General features: G+C 44.5%; 1 protein-coding gene across 1 annotated transcript; it reads right to left on the bottom strand.

Annotated features, from left to right (window-relative positions):
• Window positions 1-179: 179 nt before the first annotated feature.
• Window positions 180-1,553, bottom strand: LOC100303905 (uncharacterized). The gene is made up of 2 exons (NM_001165488.2): window positions 1,163-1,553; window positions 180-1,070 (listed from the first exon to the last, which is right to left on the bottom strand). The coding sequence occupies exons 1-2, from the start codon at window positions 1,298-1,300 to the stop codon at window positions 774-776; spliced, it is 435 nt and encodes a 144-aa protein (NP_001158960.1). The 5' UTR covers window positions 1,301-1,553; the 3' UTR covers window positions 180-773.
• Window positions 1,554-19,856: the final 18,303 nt, after the last annotated feature.

Genomic DNA, 19,856 nt, shown 5'->3' on the forward strand with positions numbered 1-19,856 from the left:
GGTGGCGACGCACGGGGGAAGGGTCACCACTCCTCCGCCTAGTCGCCTACTAATCGCATCGCACCACCTCGACGGCTCAAAGGCCTCTACCCTACCGTCAGCGGAGTACAGAAGACGGAGGGGATCCAACTGCTGGAACCAAAACACGGGAGGACGACGAGGATTCTCATTTTCTGATAGATCATCACTGCATGCCACTTTCATCTTGTGTATGTACACGTTTTCATCTTTATACATGATTGCATGTATGTAGGAGTACAGCCATGGTTACATTACATGGCGAGGAGCGGACATCTTCTTCCTCCTCGTCAACTAGAAGAAAAACGAACGCTGGCCGACCGCCCGAACTGGGTGCTGATTTATATCTACAATACAGGGGCACCCAGAGGCCAGAGCAGAGCAGCAGCAACGAACAAGAGACCCGTGCTAGTAGTAGCTTACATCTTACAGGCTACAGCACAAACACAAAACCTAATAACCTTGCTGACAAAACCCCGTAAACAAAAAATCAGTTTTCACTCCCTTTGACCGGCTGCTGTGTGGTGTGGTATCGGCGAACATCAACCTATAGTACGACTGGAGTACTCTTCTTTACTTCACTCATACGACTGGATCGCCTCCCTCGCGAGGAGGAGGAAGAGGAGATCTCATCCCATCCCTCCCGCCCTCCTCGCCTTCCTCCCTACTATGATCTGATCTGACCTGACCTCACCTGCTGTTAATTTAATTTAATAGATCGAAAAGCCAAAGCCCCGCCCGGCCGGAGCTCGCTCTCACGCGCGGCACGCGGCGACGTCGAAGCCCTGGATCCTCACGGCCGGCGCGAACGACGACGAGGCAAACCCGCTGCCGTCGCCACCGCTGCTGTAGGTCGGCCGCCGGTGGTTCGGCGACCCGAGCTCCAGCGGCGCCGGGTGGCGCTGGTTCCGCAGGAACCGGGGGTCGTGCACCAGCGGGTTGTCCGCGCGCGCCGGCGGCGACCCGCCGAACGCCGCCCAGCGGCAGTCCTCGTCCTCCGCCGCCGGCCTGGTCGTCTTCCTGCCTCCTTCCCTGCTGCTGCTGCCGCTGGCCTGTAACGAGAGCGAGGAAGAGCACGGCTTTGTAAGCGACGGCGAACAACAAGAGCTTGGGGGGGAGGAGCGACGAGCGAGCGCGTACGTACCTTGCTGTTGGCGTTGCGCGGGAAGGGCGGTGCGCCAAGGATGAGGTCGGCGCTGCAGGGGTGCAGCTGCTGGACCCTGCGCGGCCGAGGCGCGCAGAGCACCGGCTCCAGCCCGGAACTCATGGCACTGGAAGGCATCCTCCGGACCTCAACCTCGCTACACACCTTCTCCTCCTCCTTGTGTATATGTATGATATGATATAGGATGGTAGCAATCCTCCTCCTTTCGTCGCCGGCGCCGCTGCTGCTGGAGCTTGCAGGCCGGTGTCCAGGAACCAGAGGATTAGATAAGGAGGGGGAGCAGCAGAGCAACGGAGGAGGCAGGGGATGGGTTGTCCTTTGCCTTTCCCTTGCCTGCCTTTTCGTGAGAAGGAAGGAAGGAGGCGGCAACGCGGTCCTGACCGCCCCCCGGCCACCGCAAATATACCCCGACCGGACCGCCCAGTTGGCGCCGGGTGGGCAGGTGGACCACGCCTCTCGTGCCAGCCGCCCAGCCCCCTCTTTTTTTTTCTTTCTTTTTTTTTTCTCTTTCATTCGCTGACGAGTAAACAAGCCAAGAAACCGGCCGGAGGAAGATGTCGTTCGGTTCGGCCCGTCGTCACGACTTGCTTGTTGCTTGCGGCACATAACATGGCAAGTGTACGTGCGTGTGGTGTGCACCTAGGAGACTTCTTTATTTGATGAGGGAGAGCAAAAATATCGGCCTCCAGTTCAGTCGGGACCATCTCCGAACGACTGAACTCTAGTAGATACGCTACGCTTGTGTAATTAAAGGCTGATTTGATGATGAGAAAAAGAGGAAGAAAAGGAAGGAGATTCCTACTATATGGGTTTCGACAACATATCTAGTGCTCAAAGAGATACGATGCTCAAGTGTATATTTTAAATCTAAGACATTTATCTCATATCCAGCGGCTGCAGTTAATTTGATTAAGAACCCTTCCCACCAAGGAAGGAAGGTGAAAGTGGTTCTTTGTAAAATTGATGCTTCTGTTAGATGTTGGATACACGTTCCAGATTTAAAATGAGCACTTAAACACCGTACTCCTTTGAGCACTAGATATGTTCATATGAGTTCCCTCTATTTCTCTAGTCACCAAACCAGCTCTAATTTTTATGCTCGACCACTAATTCACTACTAACCTACTACTCGATCGACTACACCTTGAGTATATCTATTGTACAAAGCCCAAAAAAAAGAATAAGATAGACCCCAAGGAGCCTTGGGCGCTAAAGGGATGGTCATCAGTTTAAAGTTCTTGACGCCCCTAGTGGCTCGAGGGCCAAGACATTCATGAGAATAAGAGCCCATATGATACCTGTAGCTCTACGATGCTCATGAGGATAAACCCTTGATGTTCCTTATGTACTAGACATTCATATTGATAAGCACCTGAGGTCTCTGTGTCCTAATGCACTTATGAGAATGTCGAAAGTCTTTTGGGGCCCTTGTGTCCTAGGCTATTATGAAGTGTGTGTTCATAATAGTATGGGCACTAAAACACACAACGACAATTAGGCGCTAGGAATCCTCTACTGGTCCTAAGGTCCTTAGGCTATCTCCCGTAAATCCCATATCCGATTCCTATCTCATTCTTTATTTTAAACTTTATTCCGCAAGCAGTTTCAAACAATGTCATCTATAGTTTCTAAAAAGGGAAATGGACTTAATCATTTCCTATAATCGATTTTGGTGGTTGACCGTTGACATCCAACACAAACCACATGGACTAACTAGTTTGTCTAGATGTTATTTCTCTCAGGTGCATAAGGTTCAACATAAACCAAGAAAGAAATTCAGTTGGTGACACAATCAAATTTGGAGCAAAAGGACTTAGAGTGTGCTGCCTTTGGCGCACCAGACAGTGTCCGGTGTGCACCGGATAGTTTCCGGTGTGCCAAGCCCGAGCGCAATCTAACCAGTCACTCTCAGGAATTCCAGGGGAACCCTCCGCTATAATTCACCGGACTATCCGGTGTACACCGGACTGTCCGATGAGGCAGCGGAGCAACGGCTCCCTACACGCCAACGGTCTACTGCTTAGATGAACAGTGATGTACAGTGCCGCGCAGAGCCAGAGCAGCAAAGTCAGAGGTCACCGGGCAGTGTCCGGTGTGCCACCGGACTGTTCGATGTCGCTTGAAGACAGAATACGCCAACAGTCAACTGCTCCAAACCCTAACGGATAGCTAACGTGGCACGCACCCGACAATAAACAGTGCAGTGTCCGGTACACCACCGGACTGTCCGGTGCGCCCATCAACAGCAAATTCAACCAATGGCTAGGAAGTGGTTGGGGCTATAAATACCCCCAACCACCTCATTCAAAGCCATCCATGCATTCTGAAGTTTTCATTCATTGCAAGAGCAAAGTCCAACACTCCAAGACACAATCAAAGAAATCAATCCACTCGAAGTTCCCAAAATCAACTCTAGTGCTTAAGGGCTTATGAGAGGATCATTTGTGTTCTTTTGTTGCTCTTGTCGCTTGGATTGCCTTTCTTCCTTCCTCATTCTTTCCTAAGTGCTTTGTAAAGCTAAGCAAGAGACACCTAAGTGTGTAGTGGTCCTTGCGGGGTCTTAGTGACCTATGTGATTAATGGAAAGGCTCACTCGGTCTAAGTGACCGTTTGAGAGAGGGAAAGGATTGAAATAGACCCAGCCTTTGTAGCCTCCTCAATGGGGACTAGGTTCTTTGTAACCGAACCTCGGTAAAACAATGTTGATTTCCATTTGATTTGTTTTACCCTCTTTCCTCTCTCTAACATTTTCTTGCCAATATTGATTTGAGTTTACTCTCAAACGTCAACCGCGTCATTTGAGCAACTCGTGGTAAGAGAAACAACCTTCGACACTTGGATTTAATTCTAACGCTAACCCCGGCCTTAATGTGTTTTAAGTTTATAAATTTCAGGTTTCGCCTATTCACCCCCATCTAGGCGACTTTCAATTGGTATCAGAGCCAGTGCTTCATTAAGAGTCTAACAAACTCGAAGTGATGTCTGGAGATCACGCCAAGGGGGAGATCGTGACTGACAAGCCCGTAGGCTCGGGAGGACTCTCTCAAGAGAGTCTGGCAACAAGTACAAGGAGGAATCCTCTTCCTCCATCAAGTCACATAGGAGGGGTGACAAGAAGAAGAATAAGAAGATGAAGAAGGTGGTCTACTACGAGACCGATTCTTCAACACCTTCCACCTCCGGCACCGAGTCGTCCACTACTTCTAAGCGCCATGAGCGCAAGAAGTATAGTAAGATGCCCCTACGATATCCCCATATTTCAAAGCGCGCTCCATTACTTTCCGTACCCCTAGGCAAACCACCATATTTTGATGGTGAAGATTATTGCATGTGGAGTGATAAAATGAGGCACCATCTAACCTCACTCCACGAAAGTATTTGGGATATTGTTGAGTTTGGATCACAGGCACCTCAAGTAGGAGATGAGGACTACGACTCGGACTAGACCGCCCAAATTAGGCACTTTAACTCCCAAGCAACATCTATACTCCTCGCCTCTTTATGTCGAGAGGAGTATAACAAGGTGCAAGGGTTAAATAATGCCAAAGAAATTCGGGTCGTCCTCAAAATGGCGCACGAAGGGGACGAGATGACCAAGATCACCAAGTGGAAGACGATCTAGAGAGAGCTTGGTCCATTCGTCCTCAACAAAGGGGAAGAGCCGCATGCTATGTACAACCAGCTCAAGACAATGGTGAACCAAGTGCGCAACCTTGGGAGCACCAAGTGGGATGACCATGAGATGGTCAAGGTTATTCTTAGATCACTTGTTTTTCGTAATCCCACTCAAGTGCAATTAATTCGTGGGGATCCTAGATACAAACAGATGTCTCCCGAGTAGGTGAATGGCAAGTTTGTGAGCTTTGAACTTATGATCAAAGACTCCAAACACATTGTCAACTTGGAGCAAGGCGCCACCTCTACACCCGAGGTGCAACCCGTTGCATTCAAAGCAACGGAAGAAAAGAAAGAGGAGTCTACACCAAGTAGGCTTCCAATCGACACCTCCAAGCTCGACAAAGAGGAGATGACTCTCATCATTAAGAGCTTTCGTCAAATCCTCAAGCAAAGGAGGGGGAAGGACTATAAACCCCACTCCAAAAGGGTGCACTACCGATGTAAGTCCGGTCATTTCATAGCTAAATGTCCATACTCTAGTGAAAGTGACAAGGACGAAAACAAAAAGGGGAAGAAAAAAATGGAAAAGAAGTACTACAAGAAGAAGGGTGGGGAGGCGCACATGGTACGGGAATGGGACTCCGACGAGAGCTCCACCGACTCCTCCTCCGACGAGGACGCCGCCAACATCGCCATCAACAAGGGCCTCCTATTCCCCAACGTCGTCCACAAGTGCCTCATGGCAAAGGACGACAAGAAGAAGAAGGTACATTCTAGAAGTACCCCCAAATATACTACATCTGATGATGAGGGTAGTTCTAGAAATAATGAAGATGATTTAATTTCTCTCTTTGCCAACCTTGACATGGATCAAAGAAAAAATTGAACAAATTAATTGAAACCATTAACGAGAAGGATGATCTCTAGGAATGCCAAGAGAACTTGCTCGTTAAGGAAAACAAAAAAATTGTTAAATTAAAAAATGCTTATGCTCTAGAAGTAGAGAAGAATGAAAATCTAACTGAGGAGATAAGCATGTGCAATAATTCAATTTCTTGTTTTAGAATTGAGAATGGTAATTTATTTTCTAAGATTGAAAAATTGAATGTTTACAATGATTCTATTTCCTGTCTTAGAGATGAAAATGCCATTTTAAATGCTAAGATAGAAGAATTGAATGCTTGCAAACCCTCTACATCTACTGTTGAGCATGTTACTATTTGCACTAGATGTAGAGATATTAACGTTGAAGCTATTGACGATCACCTTCTCATAATTAAACAACAAAATGATCACATAGCTAATTTAACTGCTAAATTTGCGGAGAATGAACTTGAAAATGAAAATTTTAAATTTACTAGAAGCATGCTCTATAATGGGAGACACAGAGGCATTAAGGATGGCATTGGTTTCCAACAAGGGAGCCAAAGTAATGTCAAGCTTAATGCCCCCAAGAAATTGTCTAATTTTGTTAAGGGTAAGGCTCCCATGGTTCAGGATAGAGAGGGCTATATTTTATATCCTGCAAACTATCCTGAGCATAAGATTAGAAAAATCCATGCTAGAAAACCTCATACCGGTTCTCATCATGCATTTGTGTATAAAAATGAGGCTTCTAGCTCTAGGCATTCCACTCATGTTAAAATGCCTAAGAAGAAAATTCCTAATACATCAAATGAGCATAATATTTTATTTAAGACTTTTGATGCTTCTTATGTGCTCACTAACAAATCAGGCAAGGTAGTTGCCAAATATGTTGGAGGCAAACACAAGAGTCCAAAGACTTGTGTTTGGGTACCTAAGGTGCTTGTTTATAATGTTAAAGAACCCAAGACCGTTTGGGTACCTAAGAACAATGCCTAAATTTGTTTTGTAGGTTTATGCATCCGGTGGATCTAGTAGGATAATCGATATCGGGTGTATGAACCACATAACAGGGGAGAAAAGAATGTTCTCCTCATATGAGAAAAATGAACATCCCCAAAGAGCTATCACATTCGGGGATGGAAATCAAGGTTTGGTCAAAGGTTTGGGTAAAATTGCTATATCTTCTGACCATTTCATTTCTAATGTTTTTCTCGTAGACTCATTAGATTACAATTTGCTTTCTGTTTCTCAATTATGCAAAATAGGCTACAACTATCTATTCACTAATGTAGGTGTTACTGTCTTTAGAAGAAGTGATGATTCAATATCATTTAAGGGAGTATTAGATGGTCAGCTATATTTAGTTGATTTTAATGATAACCAAGCTGAACTAGACACTTGCTTAATCGCTAAGACTAATATGGGGTGGATCTGGCATCACCGACTTGCCCATGTTGGGATGAAGAATCTTTACAAGCTTCTAATGGGAGAACACATTTTAGGACTAACAAATGTTCATTTTGAGAAAGACAGGATTTGTAGCGCATGTCAAGCAGGAAAGCAAGTTGGAACCATTATCCACACAAGAATATCATGACGACTGATAGGTCGCTTGAGTTGCTCCACATGGACCTATTCGGCCCGATTGCTTACATAAGCATCGGCGGGAGTAAGTATTGTCTAGTTATTGTGGATGATTATTCTCGCTTCAATTGGATATTCTTTTTGCAGGAAAAATCTCAAACCCAAGAGACCTTAAAGAGATTCTTAAGACGGGCTCAAAATGAGTTCGGATTAAGAATTAAAAAGATTAGAAGCGACAATGGGACGGAGTTCAAGAATTCACAAATTGAAGGATTTCTTGAGGAGGAGGGCATCAAGCATGAGTTCTCTTCTCCCTACACACCTCAACAAAATGGTGTAGTGGAGAGAAAGAATAGAACTCTATTGGACATGGCAAGAACCATGCTTGATGAGTACAAGACATCGAACCGGTTTTGGGTGGAGGCGATTAAGACCGCCTGCTACTCCATCAACCGGTTATATCTTCACCGAATCCTCAAGAAGACATCATATGAACTCCTCACTGGTAAAAAGCCTAATTTTTCATATTTTAGAGTTTTTGGGAGCAAATGATTTATTCTCATTAAGAGAAGTAGAAGTTATAAATTTGCTCCTAAAGTTGTACAAGGCTTTTTACTAGGTTATGACTCAAACACAAGGGCATATAGAGTCTTCAACAAGTCCACTGGATTAGTTGAAGTTTCTTATGACATTGTGTTTGATGAGACTAATGGCTCCCAAGTGGAGCAAGTTGATCTTGATGAACTAGATGATGAAGAGGCTCCATGTGTTGCACTAAGGAACATGTCCATTGGGGATGTGTGTCCTAAGGAATCCGAAGAGCCTCCACAAATACAAGATCAACCATTATCTTCCATGCAAGCATCTCCACCTACCCAAGATGAGGATCAGGCTCAAGAGCATGAAGATCAAGATCAAGACGATGAGCCACCTCAAGAGGAGGACATTGATCAAGGGGAGATGAAGATAATGATGACAAGGAAGATGATCAAGAGATTCAGGATCAAAGGCTGCCACACCCAAGAGTCCACCAAGAAATTCAAAGAGATCACCCTGTCAACTCCATAGTTGGTGACATCCACAAGGGGGTAACCACTAGATCTCGAGTTGCACATTTTTGTGAACATTACTCTTTTATGTATTCTATTGAGCAATACAGGATAGAGGATGCACTAAGAGATCCGGATTGAGTGGTGGCAATGCAAGAGGAGCTCAACAACTTCACTAGGAATGAGGTATGACATTTAGTTCCACGTCCTAACCAAAATGTTGTAGGTACCAAATGGGTATTCCGCAACAAGTAAGATGAGCATGGTGCGGTGACAAGGAACAAAGCCCGAATTGTTGCCAAAGGGTATTCACAAGTCGAAGGTTTGGATTTTGATGAAACTTATGCACCCGTAGCTAGGCTTGAGTCAATTCGTATATTACTTGCCTATGCTACTTACCATGACTTCAAGCTTTATCAAATGGATGTGAAAAGTGCCTTCCTCAATGGCCCTATCAAGGAAGAGGTCTATGTTGAGCAACCTCCCAGCTTTGAAGATAGTGAGTATCCTAACTATGTTTATAAGCTCTCAAAGGCACTTTATAGGCTCAAGCAAGCCCCAAGAGCATGGTATGAATGCCTGCGAGACTTCCTTATCACTAATGGCTTCAAGGTCGGCAAGGCCAATCCTACTCTCTTCACCAAAACTATTGTAAAAGACTTGTTTATATGCCAAATTTATGTTGATGATATTATATTTGAGTCTACTAACAAGTCGTCTTGTGAAGAGTTTAGTAGGATTATGATACAAAAATTCGATATGTCTATGATGGGGGAGTTGAAGTATTTCCTTGGATTTCAAATCAAGCAACTCCAAGAGGGCACCTTCATCAGCCAAACTAAGTACATTCAAGACATACTTAAGAAGTTTGGAATGAAGAATGCCAAACCCATCAAGACTCCCATAGGAACCAATGGGCATCTCGACCTCGACACGGGAGGTAAATCCGTAGATCAAAAGGTATACCGGTTGATGATAGGTTCTTTACTCTATTTATGTGCTTCACGACTAGATATTATTCTTTCAGTATGCATGTGTGCAAGGTTCCAGGCAAATCCTAAGAAAGTTCACCTTAGGGCCATGAAAAGAATCATGAGATATTTAGTTTACACTCCTAAGTTTGGTCTTTGGTACCCCAAGGGATCTACCTTTGATTTAATTAGATATTTCGATGCCGATTATGCTTGGTGTAAAATTGATAGAAAGAGCATATTAAGGACTTGTCAGTTTCTGGGAAGATCCCTAGTGTCTTGGGCTTCAAAGAAACAAAACTCAGTAGCTCTTTCCACCGCCGAAGCCGAGAATATTGCCGCAGGTCATTGTTGTGCGCCATTACTTTGGAAGTTTGGATAAGGCAAACCCTTAGGGACTATGACTACAAATTGAGCAAAGTTCCTCTCCTATGTGATAATGAGAGTGCAATCCACATGGCGGATAATCCTGTTGAACACAGCCGCACTAAGCACATAGACATCCGGTATCACTTTTTGAGAGATCACCAACCAAAGGGGGATATCAAAATCGCTTATGTTAACACCCACAACCAATTAGCTGATATCTTTACCAAGCCAATAGATGAAAAGACCTTTAGCAAACTTAGGAATGAGCTAAATATACTTGATTCTCGGAACTTTGATTGAAACATTGCACACATAGCTAATTTATATACCTTTGATCATGTCTCTTTCATTTGGTACAAATGCATATTTCTTATTCTTCTTGTGCCAAGGCTAAGACTAATGTGCTCTCAAGTGTACTTCTATGATTAGTCTTAGATTGAAAGGGAAATGGAGTATTTGGCAAAGATAAGGCTTCCACTCCAACTCTGGCGGCAAATGTCGACGATTTCGCATGGGAACCATCGCAGATACCTGGGATCCCCAGGGAGGTGATTGAGCACCATCTGAAGATTCACCCCGACGCCAGGCCGGTGAGCCAGAAGCCTCAAAGATAGTCCATTGAGCGGCAGGACTTCATCCGTCAGGAGATCCGGAAGCTGCTTGACGCCGGCTTTATCGAAGAGGTCCATCACCCCGTGTGGCTGGCGAACCCAGTCATCGTCCCCAAGGCGAATGGAAAACTTCGAATGTGCATCGACTACACCAGCCTAAACAAGGCATGTCCTAAGGACCCGTATCCACTTCCACGCATAGATCAAATCGTGGACTCTACCTCCGGGTGCGACCTATTATCTTTTCTAGATGCCTACTCGGGTTTCCACCAGATCTGGATGGCTAGGGAGGATAGGAAGCATACCGCTTTTATAACAGTGGATGGGCTCTACTGCTATGTTGTAATGCCCTATGGTCTGAAGAACGCCTTGCCAACATTTGTACGGGCGATGAGTAAGACCTTCGGGGACCTGATTAGGGACAAGGTGGAGATATACGTCGATGACATCATGGTCAAGACTAGGAGGGGGTCGACTCTGGTGGAAGACCTAACCCTGGTCTTTGACAAGTTGCGGGCGACGCGCACGAAGCTGAACCCAGACAAATGCGTCTTTGGTGTCTCCGCTGGGAAGCTGCTGGGATTCCTGGTCTCACACCGGGGGATCAAAGCAAACCTAGAGAAGATCAGGGCGATCGAGGCGATGAGGCCTCTGGCTCGTATCAAGGACGTCCAGAAGCTTCCGAGGTCATTAGCCGCCAGTTGGGGACTTGTTCTCAAATGCTATGAATTAAGAACAAGGCAACATAAAAATGTTAAATGTTAATACCCTTCGTCCGCTGAAGCATTATCTCCCCAAGGATTTAATGAACTTCGGACGAAGGTCGCGGGCAAAATATCACGAAGGTCATACCTTCGTGATTAGACTTATACAACAATGTAAAATGAAGTATAACATGTAAAACATATGTCAGAAACAGATAACATTATTCGTATATTTCATTATATGGATCTGAATATTAAAACATAATATTTAGTTATATTTATACCTTTTCCTTGACGAAAAACAATAATTCCAGTGTGATACGTCAGCAATTACCAGATTGCATGAACAGTACAGGGGTACTGTTCATCTATTTATAGGCACAGGACACAGCCTATGTGAAATTACATTTATGTCCTTTATAATCAATTACAATACTGACACAAAACATCATGGGTCTTTGAGTCATTTCATCTTTAAGTCGGTTCGCCCCCTTCATCTTGAGATTTGTCACTGTGCCGAAGCTCTATCGGTGATAACTTCGGCGCTGCTTCTGAAAGGATCTGCCGAAGGTGTTTTCCTCTTTTAGGATCTTCGGCTACGAAGCATACCCCCAACAGTAGCCCCTTCGTGGTGTTAGATCATTTTTCAAAACGAGCTTGATCCGTGAAAAAGTATTCTAGGCTTCGGGATGCCGAAGATCCGAAAACACCTTCTGTTGGAGACTTGTTCTCAAATGCTATGAGTTAAGAACAAGGCAACATAGAAAAATGTTAATCGTCAAAGTCCTTCGTCCTTCAAAGCATTATTCCTCTCAGGATATAATGATTTTCGGACGAAGGTCATGAAGGGTGTACCTTTATAAATACAATGACAGAGGATGAATTATAAGGAATGTAAAGAATATCATAGGCAATTACACATTATTATTATTAATTTATTTTTGCATTATTATTATGCAAAAACAGAAATAACATCGAATTACAAATGTACCTTCAACTTGAAGGAGATGAAAGTACAAGCGTGACGCAAAAGTGATTGTCAAATCCGCGTGAACAGTACAGGGGTACTGTTCACCTATTTATAGGCACAGGACACAGCCCATACAAAATTACATTTATGCCCTTTACATTTGATAGTAATTCTATAGTAATCTATCGAGGTCTGAATAGCCTTTTCATCTTTAAGTCGGTTTCATTTTTTGCTATCACGCCGAAGCTTTCCTGCTCACACCTTCGGCGCTGTACCAACCTTCGTATTATTCTGGTCCGCTGTGATACCGACTTGAGTCCGAAGATACCTGTTCACACATTATACTCCAGAAATACTGTCAAATCCTGTTTTTGAGGACCTTCGTAAGCCGAAGGCCCCCAACAGTAGCCCCTCGCAATATTAATTCGTTTAAAATAATAAATTTAGATTGCGACATGGACGAAGGCTTTACGCCGAAGGTCCGAAAAAACACCTTCCCTTTGCTAGAATAGCAACATTCTTTGACAAGTGGGGCCTTTCAATTTTCAACGCACTGGGCGTATAAATACAGTCATACCGCAAACTCATTTGGCACGCTCTCTTGCCATCTGCTCCCGCTCACTCAATTTTTAGCTCTTGCGCACTAAAATTTGCTGAGCGTTTAGTTTTAAAGCTTCGGCTTTGAAAACAGTTTTTTAGCATTTCCGAAGATGTCTGAAGAGAAGAAAGCTGCTGCTGAGATGAAGCTGAGTCTCGACGAAGAGAAGAACTTGGGATTTCTTATAGCGATGTCGAAGACGAATACAGAAAAAATCACCAATGAGATTCTGGAAGGTTTGTCTGAAGATACTGGTGACAGCGACAGTTATGATGTGGACAGTGGTGGTGAAGACTCCGAAGATCGCCCTTGGCGACCAAGCCATGCGGTTTTCGGCAAATCAGTTATCAAAGAAAATCATCTTGTTAACATGAGAGGAAGGTATTTTCGGGATTTGTCCATTGTGAGGGCCGACGAAGGGGAAAAAACTTGTCCACACCCTGAAGAGAATGAAGTCGTAGTGTACCGAAGCTTTTTGAAAGCTGGACTACGATTTCCCCTGAGCGAGTTTGTTGTAGAGGTGCTGAAAATATTCGAAGTCTATCTTCACCAACTTACCCCCGAGGCAATCATAAGGCTGAATATCTTCGTGTGGGCTGTGAGAAGCCAAGGTCTGAAGCCTGATGCAAAAAGTTTCTGCAATATACACGAATTATCATACGAAACAAAACCTTGGGGTAAAGAACAATACCATAATAATTTTGGCTGCTACAGTTTCGTTTCTCGATCCGGGTCAAGTTGCCCCGTGCCAACCTTTCGGAAGAGGTGGCCCGGCGACTGGATGACAGAATGGTTTTATGTGAAGAATGACCTGATAGTACGAGAAGATATCAAAGGTATAATTATGCGCCCTATCTGGCAAAGCTTCGGCCTGCGGAGGCCGAAGGTTGAAATGAATGAAGCTGCCGAAGAATGCCAGAGAGCCTTCGGTGTTATCTGTTCTTTTATTGGGACGAGAGATTTAGTACAAGAGCATATTGCCTTCAGGGTATGGCCGCTCGCGGAGAAATGGGAAATGCCGCAAGAAACCATAAAAGAAACCGACGAAGGTGGACTTATGAGGCTGAAATATACTTTTAAGTTCGGAGATAAATTCGTTGAGCCAGATGACGACTGGTTAAAAAGTATTGAAAATTTAAGTGATGAACTGCTTGGGGCTTATTCGAAGGCCGAAGATACTGCACTGTCAGCAGCCTTCGGAGGCCGAAAAAAGGAGAGGCTGAATCGGGTGTTTGATGCAATCGGGTTCGTCTACCCTGACTATCGTTATCCCATTCGAGGGCAGAAAAGAAAAAACACAACCTCTGCAAAAGAAGAAGCTGCAACTGCTACTAGCGAGCCCGAGCCGAAAAGAAAGAGGATAAAGGTCCTTACACATCGGCCGCGCTATATTGAACCAGCTTCGGTGCCTGAGTTCACCGGAGAAACTTCTTCGGCCACCGAAGCTGAAAAGGCAACCAAACTGACCTTGCTGCCAGAAGCCGTAGAAATGGTCGAAATGCCAACAAGGATATAATTAGAAGAACCGAAGATTTTGTTACCAGAAACAAAAGAGATGGCCGAAGCGCCATCCACAGAAAAAATGGAAGAAGTGAAAAAACCAACTGAGGAAAAAACATCAGAAGTTTTGAGCCCTTCAGCAAATGTTGAGACAGTAAAAAATCAAAAGGTGCCAGCAGTGACTCCGAAGAGAAAGAGAATGGCTAATGTGCTAGATGTTCTGGAAACAATTAAATCTTCAAGCACTCCTCCGAAGAAAACTATTGCCATTCCCGAAGCGAAAACTGAAATTTCTGATATTAAAGTTCCAGAGCAAGAAACTGAAGCCGGAGCTGGGTCCTCAGAGCCTACGAAGATTAAATCCTTGGAAACCGAGGAAGAAAAAATAACAAAGCCAACTTTTTTTGAAGAAATCAGTATCATTGCCCCCGAAGCATCCCCTAAAGACTCTGATTATATTGTTCGTCATGCTTCGGGGAAAAATTATCAGAAAAAGAAAAGCAAGAGGCCCAACGCTACGCGCAAAAACTGAAGTATCCAAAGGGGGCGCTAATATTCAATGGCAGTGGAGAAGAAGACTTTTTGTATTGTCTCCCTGACAGCAAGGAGATTTCTGTCTGTCGGGAGATAAGCAAGAGCTTCGGATTCCCAACATTAGAAGACGGGCTCTCGGTGCTGTCGAAAGACGAGTTGCCGACAGCTTGGCATACAATAGTTTAAAGGTACAAAAAAATTTTAGACCTTCGTATTTTTTGTTGAGACCAAAAATTTTCCGTTTGCTTAAATCTACTGACGCACACGCATTCTTCTCTGCAGGGCCTTATACTTAGCAATGCCCTCAGGGCCCAAAAAGATGCCGAAGACGAAGGGTGCGCTATAGCCCTGAGCAACCTTCGTTCCGAAGTAATTGAGCTAAGGAACGAAGGTCTCGAGAAAGATAAAATATTACACTCATTGATAAATAGAATAAAAGAAGACGAAGCTACCTTCAAAAATCAAGCTGAAGCTCAGAAACTTGAAATCGAAGATCTTCGAAGACAACTGGCCAGAGCCAAAGAGGAACGTATGCTTGAAGAAACAAAACGAGAAATTAGCGACCAATGGGCAAATCATTTAGAGGGAACTGTTGAAGAGCTTCGTTCGTCCAAGAAAAGATGTTATAATAAATCTATGGAGTGTGTAAAGAAGTTAAAAGCTAGCTTCGCCAGCGTTGGCGCATTTTCAAGTGAAGAAAACTTTACGAGAGGCAACCCCGAAGGCCCTATTGAATGGATTAGCCACGAAGCTAAGGCCTTCGAAGAAATTTTAAATAGCCGTGGAGATATATGTGCTTTTTCGGGTGCCAGGGGAATTGCTACCATTTTGGAGAAAAAGGGCTGTGAACATGTAAAGATTTTGGCGCGATCCGAAGCCACCCTGCTCTCCGAAGATGCAAAGGATCCTTCGGCCGAAGCTAGCATGGTCGGTGGAAAATTTTTCACCGATATCTGGGACAACGGTGGCCGAGAAATGGCCCGAGAAATTATCCAAAGAAGCGAAAAGGGCATTCATGACGCTAGAAGAGTAGCAGAGGATGCTGAGAAGAGCGCAGAGCCCGAAGGGCAAATAGGTATTAACTAGTGGTTTTTATTATGTTGTAATTTTTAATTTTTAACTTCGTTCGCAACTTGTAATAGCAATGTAGTCATATCCTGTCCTCCCTCAGATCCTACTAAAGCATCTCCGGGTCCTTCCCCGAAAGATGACGATGAAATTAAAAAGATGGCTGAAGCTATCATGGATCAAGTTGTCGATCGACTCCTGAACGAAGCTGCAGAAGTAGTACTTAGAGAAGACTGAGTGCCACTGTAAAAAACTTCTGAAATGTAATATATGTAATATCTTGTAACGTTGAATGTAATAAACTTGTTTTTTATGATTTAATTCTTTACGATGCATGAAATCTTACATATATACCGTTTTTGAGTCTTTGACTAAAAAAACACCTTCCCTTCTTTTCATGCTTCGTGAAGAAGAATTTTCATTTATCGCAACAATACCCAGTGTTCTGATGAAGATCATCCAAACTTCGTGAAAAATTTTTCCGAAGCTGCATTCCGAAAATCAATATTGTATCCCCTTCTTTGTGCCTTATGCAGAATGAATGATGTATGATGCTTATGCTATGCAAAATGATGTGATGATGTTATGCCATGAGAAAAAGGTATTCGTTCCGAAGCTTCACACACACATCCCTGCAATAAAATACATAATCTTTTTTGTATCAGCGTTGACTTTTCGCTGTAAGCTCTGCATTCCCTTAGGAACGTCTTTGGAGCTTCTTCGCCTTTTACTTTCGGCGGAATCAGCGTTGACTTTTCGCTGTAAGCTCTGCATTCCCTTAGGAACGTCTTTGGAGCTTCTTCGCCTTTTACTTTCGGCGGAATCAGCGTTGACTTTTCGCTGTAAGCTCTGCATTCCCTTAGGAACGTCTTTGGAGCAAAAAACTTACACTGCGTTCTTTTTAGAACGACTTTTTATTGCTTCGTAGAATTCATACCGTGTCTATTGTAAATTAATTATCCGAAGGTCCTCTTTGCTATTGCAAATTCTCAACCTTTGACAACTTAAGCCTGTGTAGAAGATATGTTTTCGTTGCGGCAGACAACAAAACTTATTACTTGAAATTTAAAAAGTGTCCTTTACTACACAGAAAATAAAACTGAATGGAAAAGACTGCTGTCGAGGTAGGATATTTGTCAATAGATATGCTTCGACTCTGGCACAGTGCTATTGACTGTGCGAGCTTCGGATTGTTCTCTGAAGTCCCTTTGATGTGGAGCATATTGGCCCCCTTCTGGCTGTTGTCCTTGTTGCAGCGGTGGTGGAGGCGGAGGCTGTTGCCAGGAAGCTTGAGGTTGACTCGCCGAATCAACAGAAACTGCAGGGTGGTTGCTTACATATTCTGGGATGTAAGGCGAATGGTACGAAGCAGTATGCATGACCTGCTTCGGCTGAGCTTGTTGTGCTGCAGCTTCGGCTATCTCCTTTTGCTTCTGGATGGTAACATGGCACATCCTGGTAGTATGGCCCTTGTTTTCACCACAGAATAAGCAAAAGATTCTTCTTGGTTGATCACCAAATCTTCCGCCGAAGCCCCTGGCGCCTCTGCCCCTCGGAGCTGGTGGTCGGAAAGAGCCTTGCTGTTGCCCCGAAGCTTGTGAGGAACACTGTGGCCTTTGCTGCTGGCTCCCTCTATCATCATTTTGGGTAGAGTTATGAATTGATCTAACGTGCCTCGGATAAAACCTCCCTCCGAAGCCCCTGGTCATTTCAGAAAACCTGAAAGCCTCCTCCCTTCTTTGGCGAAAATCATTGTCGGCACGGATATACTCGTCCATCTTCTGAAGCAGCTTCTCCAAAGTTTGAGGAGGCTTCCTAGCAAAGTACTGAGCTGAAGGTCCAGGCCGAAGTCCCTTGATCATGGCCTCAATAACAATTTCGTTGGGCACCGTTGGCGCCTGTGCCCTCAAACGCAAGAACCTCCGGACATACGCCTGAAGGTATTCTTCGTGATCCTGTGTGCACTGGAACAGGGCCTGAGCAGTGACCGGCTTCGTCTGAAACCCTTGGAAGCTGGTTAACAACATGTCCTTCAGCTTTTGCCATGAGGTAATCGTTCCTGGTCGAAGAGAGGAATACCATGTTTGAGCAACACTTTTGACGGCCATAACGAAAGATTTGGCCATGACTGCAGCATTGCCACCATACGAAGATACTGTTGCTTCGTAACTCATCAAAAACTGCTTCGGGTCTGAATGACCATCGAATATGGGAAGCTGAGGCGGCTTGTAGGACAGAGGCCAAGGTGTAGCCTGCAGCTCAGCGGACAGAGGAGAAGCATCATCAAAAACAAAATTTCCATGATGGAAATTGTCATACCAGTCATCTTCGTTGAGAAAACCCTCCTGATGAAAGTCTTGGTGTTGAGGCCTTCGGTGTTGCTCATCCTGAGTAAGATGACGAACTTCTTCAGAGGCTTCGTCTATCTGCCTTTGCAGTTCAGCTAGCCTGGCCATCTTTTCCTTCTTCCTCTGCACCTGTTGATGAAGTATCTCCATGTCTCTGATTTCTTGGTCTATCTCATCCTCTGGCGGTGTCGGGCTAACAGCCTTCCTTTTCTGGCTTCGGGCCTCCTGAAGGGAGACAGTCTCCTGATTGTGGTCCAGCGGTTGCAGAGCTGCAGCCCCAGTTGCTGAAGCTTTCTTCGGCGCCATAGCGAAGGTTTATGATCGCCGAAGGTGTTCAAAAACTCAAAGAGTGGAAGTGAGTTCACCGGAGGTGGGCGCCAATGTTGGAGACTTGTTCTCAAATGCTATGAGTTAAGAACAAGGCAACATAGAAAAATGTTAATCGTCAAAGTCCTTCGTCCTTCAAAGCATTATTCCTCTCAGGATATAATGATTTTCGGACGAAGGTCATGAAGGGTGTACCTTTATAAATACAATGACAGAGGATGAATTATAAGGAATGTAAAGAATATCATAGGCAATTACACATTATTATTATTAATTTATTTTTGCATTATTATTATGCAAAAACAGAAATAACATCGAATTACAAATGTACCTTCAACTTGAAGGAGATGAAAGTACAAGCGTGACGCAAAAGTGATTGTCAAATCCGCGTGAACAGTACAGGGGTACTGTTCACCTATTTATAGGCACAGGACACAACCCATACAAAATTACATTTATGCCCTTTACATTTGATAGTAATTCTATAGTAATCTATCGAGGTCTGAATAGCCTTTTCATCTTTAAGTCGGTTTCATTTTTTGCTATCACGCCGAAGCTTTCCTGCTCACACCTTCGGCGCTGTATCAACCTTCGTATTATTCTGGTCCGCTGTGATACCGACTTGAGTCCGAAGATACCTGTTCACACATTATACTCCAGAAATACTGTCAAATCCTGTTTTTGAGGACCTTCGTAAGCCGAAGGCCCCCAACACCTTCCCTGAGCTCGTTGGTGAGAAACGATTAAAATAATCCGCGCGCGAGGTGGCCCCATCTTGCAGCAGTTGCGCGCGCCCTGGCGATTCACCTTCCCGGACCCTGTGGCCCACCGTTCACTGAGTATGGGTGACTGTTTTTCTGGTGTGGAAGACCTTGATGATTCACCTTCCCACCTGCGGCACTATATAAACAGACGGGTAGGTGTGAAGTTACCACAGCATTCATTGCTATTGTACTGTTGTGCTGCCAAAAATTTAACCATAGCCGAAGCTTGATCATCGTGCTCAAACGAAGCACCGCTTTCGATTCTGCTTCGTCACAAGAGAAAGAACTTCGAAGAAATCGAGAAAGTCAACAACTTCAAAAAATTTCAAAAAAATCATAATAAGATGGCAAGAGTGCATTCTACTGCCAGGGTTGACCGTGAGGGAGATGAGACCGAAGCTACTGAAACTGTTCCAATTTCCGAAGCAATGAGGCGGTCTGGGCTGGCAACATCGGGGGATATACCTACCACCGAAGCAGAACGGGCTGATGCTGAAGAAACTGATTCCGAAGATGATTACAGCAGTGCAGTGCCGAGCAAACCTAGCCACCTGGACTTCGGAAAGTCCACCATCTCCGAAGCTGATTCTCCTAAGATGGTGAAGTTGGGCTATTTTAGTGAAGGAAAGAAGGAGTTGATTCGTTTTGGTGGAGAAGAAACTATCCCGAAGCCAGGAAAGAATGAAGTAGTGGTTTTCAAAAGTCTTTTTAAAGCTGGCTTAAGATTCCCTTTGAACAAGATGATTGCTGATGTACTGAAGAAATTTGGGATCTACCTTCATCAGCTGACC

This window comes from Zea mays, chromosome 3, assembly GCF_902167145.1.
Source record: "Zea mays cultivar B73 chromosome 3, Zm-B73-REFERENCE-NAM-5.0, whole genome shotgun sequence".
Taxonomy (NCBI): domain Eukaryota; kingdom Viridiplantae; phylum Streptophyta; class Magnoliopsida; order Poales; family Poaceae; genus Zea; species Zea mays.